This window comes from Danio rerio, chromosome 3, assembly GCF_052040795.2.
Source record: "Danio rerio strain M-AB ecotype USA chromosome 3, GRCz13ab, whole genome shotgun sequence".
Taxonomy (NCBI): Eukaryota; Metazoa; Chordata; class Actinopteri; order Cypriniformes; family Danionidae; genus Danio; species Danio rerio.
In genome coordinates, this window is record NC_141023.1 from 2,170,316 (window position 1) to 2,177,500 (window position 7,185).

Genomic DNA, 7,185 nt, shown 5'->3' on the forward strand with positions numbered 1-7,185 from the left:
GGAAAGCATGCTTTTTTTTCACAAAAAAAAAAATGTTTTTTTGCATGCAAAAGTAAAAAAAAAAAAAAAAAAAAATTCAGCCAACTTAATCAACTCTTGTGCCAAATCAAATTCATTCATGTAGAGAAACTTATACATGTTGATGAACTAGCTAGCTGAAGATTGGCTAACTTTATGACTAATTTACTACGGCGAAGGCTTAAACGGAGCAATGCTCATAATATAGAGCAGGAAAAAAGACCGCTGTGAAATATAAATAGTTATTGCTGTCGATCTATCACTGAATATGTCAGGAATATCAAAACAAAACCAACTTATCTTCGCTCCTTTAGCGCCCATTTCTCCTCTTGGGTTTTAGGTTTTGAAAAGGGGAAAAATTCCACCAAACATTAGCCCCTTTCACACATACAGACCTTTCCGGAAAATTACCGGCAATTTTCCGGAAAGGTTGTATGTGTGAACAGGCCCTTTTTGAAAATACCGGTAAATTCGTTCTGGCTATTTTCCGGAAAGAGAAGTTGTAACATTACCGGCAATTTGCCGGAATGCTGCGCTGTGTGAACGCAGAAGGAATATTTCCGGAATAAGCGCGTGCACGTCTAGAACGCGCTGACGTAAGACTTCTGCTTTAGCCAATCACAACAGTCAGACGCATTTACGTCCGCGCGGTTTGTGAGAATAAAAGCCTTTGAATATTTTTCCAGACGCATTTAGCTGCTAGAAGTTAGTCAGATCACGTTTATATGTTCTTCTTAATGCCAACTGTGCAAATAATCATCGATAAGATGCTTATGATAAGCCGTTGTTTGTTTACCTTCAAGCTTTGCGTGTGCCCATGAAACAGCCTGTGAGCGCCAGCACACACACATATTATGATCTCGACATGCGAAAGTGATCCTGCGAAAGTTGTTCACAATATTGATCATCAAAAGAGTTTGTAATTTAGTCAAATGTTTACAAATACAAGCGCAGCCGTTTAAAGCTCATTTGTGGTGAATGATGTCAGAATTTACCGGTATTTTGGAATGGATGTGTGAATGCTCTTTTCCGGAAAATTTCCGTAACGTCCTCGCCTGTGTGAACAGCGCTTTTTTGAATATACCGGTAAAGTCGTTCCGTAAATTTTCCGGATATTTACCGGTATCACTGTGTGAAAGGGGCTATTAAGGATAGCGGGTATCAGACTTGCACAATCCATTTGCTCAACGCTTTGACCTGTTTCCCCTCGCTCAAAAGCTTGACAGAGTCCCTGCGCGTAGCTACGGTTGCTAAGCCACAATTGGTGGGTGGCGGTTTTGGGGTGTGGCTTAGCGAAGGGTAAATTTCGGAAACCAGTTCAATCTGTTCACACTCACAGTAGGTGGTGATATGCACCATTAAAGTTGGTTCGCAACTTACCTTAAAACCATAAAGTAGAAGAAGAAGTAGCCTAAATCTCGTGGTCAGTGTTGGTGGCTGCGCTACTTTTGTGCTTTGTTGGTCTTTAGGCACGCTTTGCTTTCGTCGCATCGCAGACTGGTGAACATGACGATGAGTTCACTGTACTCAAATGGCCTCCACAGTCACCAGAACTCAATCCAATAGAGCAGCTTTGGGATGTGGTGGAACGGGAGATTGGCATCATGGATATGCAGCCGACAAATCTGCAGCAACTGTGTGATGCTATCATGTTAATATGGAGCAAAATCTCTGAGGAATATGTGAGTGTTTATAAATGTATTACCCCTAATTTGTAAGTATATATACATAAGATAGAAAAATGCAGTTGTTTATCTAAAAAGCCTTTCTTTTCATTTTTTGTACATTTTTTACTGTGGTTTTTTTCATGTCCACATTACCCCAGCATGTAAGAATATATGTACTCTTGTTTGCACACTCCATGTACACAAATGAAGTTAAAAAAAAAATTCAATTACACTAAAAATTCAATGAAATGTAAACACACAACAGAACACTGCTAATTTATTCTATGGTAAACTCTGACTGCATGTCTATAATCTCAGTAACTGGACTCAGACAGCAGTATTCAAACATCTGCGGTTTAATCTCACTCATCTACACGTCTGATTGAGGAGAGAAATCATCTCATTTACTCAGAGAAACACAGAAATAAACACTCTGACAGAACAGCAGGAAAACAAAACCACACACCAAACTACTGTATCGAGTATATTTACCACGGTAAAGTGAACCATGTAAGAATAGCAGATGTTTAAGGCATTTCAGTCATGATCCAGACGCTCCTGTAGTTTATTATGCAGCAGTTTCAGTAATGCGAGTACAGCAAATCTTCATGTTACCCTGAAATACACATGTAGAAAGTGCCGAGGAGAGGGCATTTGGGTAAACGCTATATATGGCACACTATTACCCTTCATAATCCTCCTCATAATCCATGTCTCAGTGTTTTATGAGTGACTGACAAAGCAGATCCTTCAGTTCCAGATACACCAGTGATTCTCAAACTCCTAAACTGATCATGACATTGAGCCGGTTTCTCCTTAAAGTCTGTGATGAGCTCAAACTCCTGCACTTCAGATTATTTATTCACTCTCTTTTTTTGGTTAGACATGCTTTGTTATGAGTGATTAAATCAAATAAAAAACTATTAAAAAGCAATTAAATCATTTAGACAGAGCAATTTAAGATGTGCAATTAAATATTGGGATATGAATAGAATTTGGAAAGAATTCACAACTATATATATATATATAAATATATTTATACATCAGTTCTGTCTGGTTCTCAAATATGATTGGCTGATAGCCGTGATATATTTAAGTAATATCAGCACCCGTACAGCCTCTTTACCCTTTGTGTATTACTCCGCCCACACACAGCCAGCAGAAAGCAGACACCACAGATCTAAAGTGTAAAAGATGCACGCTCAACTGTTTAACTGTCAGCTTATGATTTGAATCCAAGGCGGAAGAAAGTAGTTCCTCATACAAAAGGGTTTTTGAGACTCTCCATGTTTGATTTTGTTTTTATATATACAATTATGCTGTCAAACTGTTGTATAAATGCAATATCACACGAGTAGCAGTGCGTTATGGCTGTATAACGGCACTGGTGGGGACTGGAGTGCCAATATACAGCCATACCGCACTGCTACTCGTGTGATATTGCTCATATATATATATATATATATATATAAATAAATTAAAGCACAGGTGAACAGATAAGCTGTTGTACAAATGAACTTGAATTGAATTAAATAAAAATGAATTGTGAATTGTGCTTTGTTGTGCTTTATGGTTTTCGCTGGAGTCTAACAGTATTGAGGTTCAGATATTCAATAATCTAATGTAAATACCCAGTATATTCCTCACTGTATAAATTATTTAACTGTGTTAAAGAAGCACCCGTTATCATTTCTTGTGTCCTAACGGTTTAACCTCACTTGAAATCTCTTGACGTCCTGCGATGTGACTACTGCAGATTCACACATTGAGCGATATTGATGCTAAAACGATATATTATGCAGCTCTACTTTATTCCTATAATTACATATATATATATATATATATATATATATATATATATATATATATATATATATATATATATATATATATAATACATTGTCTTGTTTTATATTAATATTAAAACATATTATTTATATATATATATATATATATATATATATATATATATATATATATATATATATATATATATATATATATAAATGCATTATTAAAGGAATATGTTGATGTTTCAGTAATGGCTGTTGCAAAAATATGACTCAAGTAAACAGAAGAAATAAGTTGAAGTGAGACGAATGATGTGGAAAGATGTGGTAATGGGGTGGGGAAAACAATAATAAGCTTGTGCTTCATCCTGCTCCATTTCCATCATGATGAAATGTATTTAGTTTAAAGAATTGTTTTAAGTGTAGGATTTTTAAATTTTTTTTTTGGTTTAAAATGAAATAAATCAAATCATCTGAAAATTGAGACACGTATTAGTTTCCAAATCCCATAGCCAGAAATGACCCACAAAGTGTGAGGCGTTCTCACACTGAATGAATTTCTATTGATGGACTAAGAATACAGGAGTGACTGCATTCAGACAAGCACAATTATGGTAAACCTACAACTGAACACCTGAAGAAGAAAACACAGAAAAATTAGGGTGTTGAAGAGTCCAGCCAAAGTCCAGAGCTCATCCTGACTCAGATGCTGTTTAGACTAGTTTAGTATACTAGTTTAGACTCGTCATAGCATCTCTATACTGCTAATATAGCATCTTCATTCGTTTTTCTTCAGCTTAGTCCCTTATTTATCAGGGGTGACCACAGTGGAATGAACAGCCGACTACTCCAGCATATGTTTTACACAGCGGATGCCCCTCCGGCTGCAACCCAATACTGGCAAACACCCATACACACTCACACACTATGGCCAATTTAGTTAATCAATTCCCCTATAGCGCATGTGTTTGGACTGTGGGGGAAACCGGAGCGCCCGGAGGAAACCCATGCCAACATAGGGAGAACATGCAAACTCCACACAGAAATGCCAACTGACCCAGATGAGACTTGAACCAGGGAGCTTCTTGCTGTGAGGCCTCAGTGCTAACCACTAAATAAGTCAGTGTAAAATGAATTGATGAAAGGGATTATTTGAATTATTGACTGATTAGTAAATAATGCACACATGAACACCTCAGATGGAGACTCCAATAGTTCTGCTCTCCACACCTAAAGATATTTGAGAGTTTATTTGTCCTCAAGCGTCTCCTGTGTGCAGCACTAGTGTCCTCCACATCTCCTCCTGTTGTGTTCTGCTGTGATGTCTGACTGCTGTAGCTGTGGAATAACTCCAATCCTTCAGCGGAGGGATATAGAGCTGTAATGCGCTCTAAACCTGCCGGAACTACTTTAGCTGAGCATTTATCTGACAGTAACCAAACACCTCAGAGTGATCACCAGATACGATACTATTAATGGAAGGATGCTGTCCAGAACATTCTGCAAATTAATGAGGTTGTCAGATTCGACTGTTGATGGCATTTTCTGCTTCAAATGTTTGAGAATCACTGGTTAATGTGTGTGTGTGTGTGTGTGTGTGTGTTTGTGTGTGTGTGTGTGTGTGTGTGTGTGTAAATGTCATCAGAGCTGAGCAGGAGTGGTTTCTTGTTACTGCAGCTGTTGGATCTGCTCTGCTGTCAGAGAGTGTGTGTGTGTGTATGAGTTTGTGTGGGTGTGTCTATGCTTGTGTGTGTGTATGTATATGTGTGTATATATGTCTATGCTTGTGTGTGTGCATGTATATGTGTGTGTATATATGTATGCTTGTGTGTGTGCATGTATATGTGTGTGTATATATGTCTATGCTTGTGTGTGTGCATGTATATGTGTGTGTATATATGTCTATGCTTGTGTGTGTGTGTATATGTGTGTATTTATGTCTATGCTTGTGTGTGTGTATGTATATGTGTGTATATATATATGTCTATGCTTGTGTGTGTGTGTATATATGTGTGTCTATATGTCTATGCTTGTGTGTGTGCATGTATATGTGTGTATATATGTCTATGCTTGTGTGTGTGTGCATGTATATGTGTGTGTATATGTGTCTATGCTTGTGTGTGTGAGAGTGTGTGCTTGTGTGTGTCAGAACTTGTCATAAGAGCTGAGCAGAAGTGCTTAGTTCTTGGATCTGCTCTGCTGTGAGTGTGTGTATGCTTGTGTGTGTGTGTATGTGTGTCTGCGTCTATGCTTGTAGTGTTTTCTCTTTGCTGCAGCTGTTGGATCTGCTCTGTTCTGAGTGTGAGTGTGTGTGTGTGTGTGTGTGTGTGTGTGTGTGTGTGAGTGCTGGTCAGAACTCATCATCAGAGCTGAGCAGCAGTGTTTTCTCGTTGCTGCAGCTGTCGGATCTGCTGATTGGCTCTGCTCGGCTCTGCTGTGTGTACTGCTGATAGGCTGGGGAGAAGTTGTGAATGGCATCCTGCAGAATGTCTCCCGGGTTCATCGTCTCCTTCAGACTGCTGGAGATACTCATGGGGGCGCTGCGGCCTGACACACACACACAAACACAGAAACACTGTCACCATCGCTGTAATGAACACACACTGTTACTATCACTGTGGACACACACACATTGTCTTGTATTATATGTTTATAATGCTGTATATCATGATATGAGCTTCAGTCGTTCTCCCAGCATGTCATTTTGATCATCATGTGTGTTGTGAATATCATTTGAATAATCTGAAATATGTTTCAACACTATTAATAACTTTTAAAAGCAACACAAACATGTTATGTGTGTTAAAAGCCTGTTCATAGGAGGAACTATGAAATAATCCAGAGCAAACTCACCGAACTGACCATAGACAGGAACACAATCTGAAGGAGACACAGAGGAGCACACAATAAAACACACAGAACAACCAACATAGAGGAAACACTTCAGTCTGACACATCAACCAGGGTTTGAAATTGCGACTGTTTTGGTTGCATATGCGCCCAAAATTTCATCAATGCCACCTCAAAATCTATTTGGGAGCACTTGTGTTGCCGTGCGACCTGTTTTCACTGCATAATAGAGACAATTACGCGGAACACGGGCAGGGTTTTTTTCATAAGTTGTTTACATTTTAAAATGTTATACACACACTGTTTGCTATGCAACGCAAAAACTTTGAAGCTCAACATCTTAAAGTCATTCAGAGCGCAGATATAACCTTATAATTCCAAGATGACGAGTTTTAGCCTACTCATTTCACCTGTACCGCATGTCTTTGGACCCACGCCAAAGCAGGGAGAACATGCAAACTCCACACAGAAATGTCAACTGACCCAGCCGAGACTCGAACCAGTGACCTTCTTGCTGTGAGGCGACAGCACTACCTACTGCATCACCACATCGCCTGATTTGTTGAAAATATGTTTAATGAAATAGTTTGGCCTGAAGCACTGTTCATTTCTTTATTTCCTGAAATAAACTGAATTTGATTTTTACATGGCTTTATACACGCACCTTTCAACGTGTAACATTTTTTTTTCCTCTACTTTTCTCACCTTAAGGTGATGCTCATGTGACTTTGTCATTGAACAAATAAAAACAACATACTTGTTACGCAACATACTCAAAAAGGATGTTAAAGTTTTATAAACTTTTTATTACAATAAAATGGAGGGTGGCCTGTGTAATTTAATGAACAAACAAATTTTCC

At 38.5% G+C, this 7,185-nt stretch overlaps 1 protein-coding gene across 2 annotated transcripts in view; it reads right to left on the reverse strand.

The window, feature by feature from the left end:
* Positions 1-3,921: 3,921 nt before the first annotated feature.
* tmem184bb.1 (transmembrane protein 184Bb, duplicate 1) overlaps positions 3,922-7,185 on the reverse strand; it is a 22,603-nt gene continuing 19,339 nt past the window's right edge. For both annotated transcript variants that reach the window (NM_001442663.1, NM_001442664.1), the window contains 4 exon segments: positions 3,922-5,241; positions 5,320-5,399; positions 5,574-6,022; positions 6,329-6,355. In NM_001442663.1, coding sequence (NP_001429592.1) covers positions 5,826-6,022; positions 6,329-6,355 — 224 coding nt within the window. In that variant the 3' untranslated portion in view covers positions 3,922-5,241; positions 5,320-5,399; positions 5,574-5,825.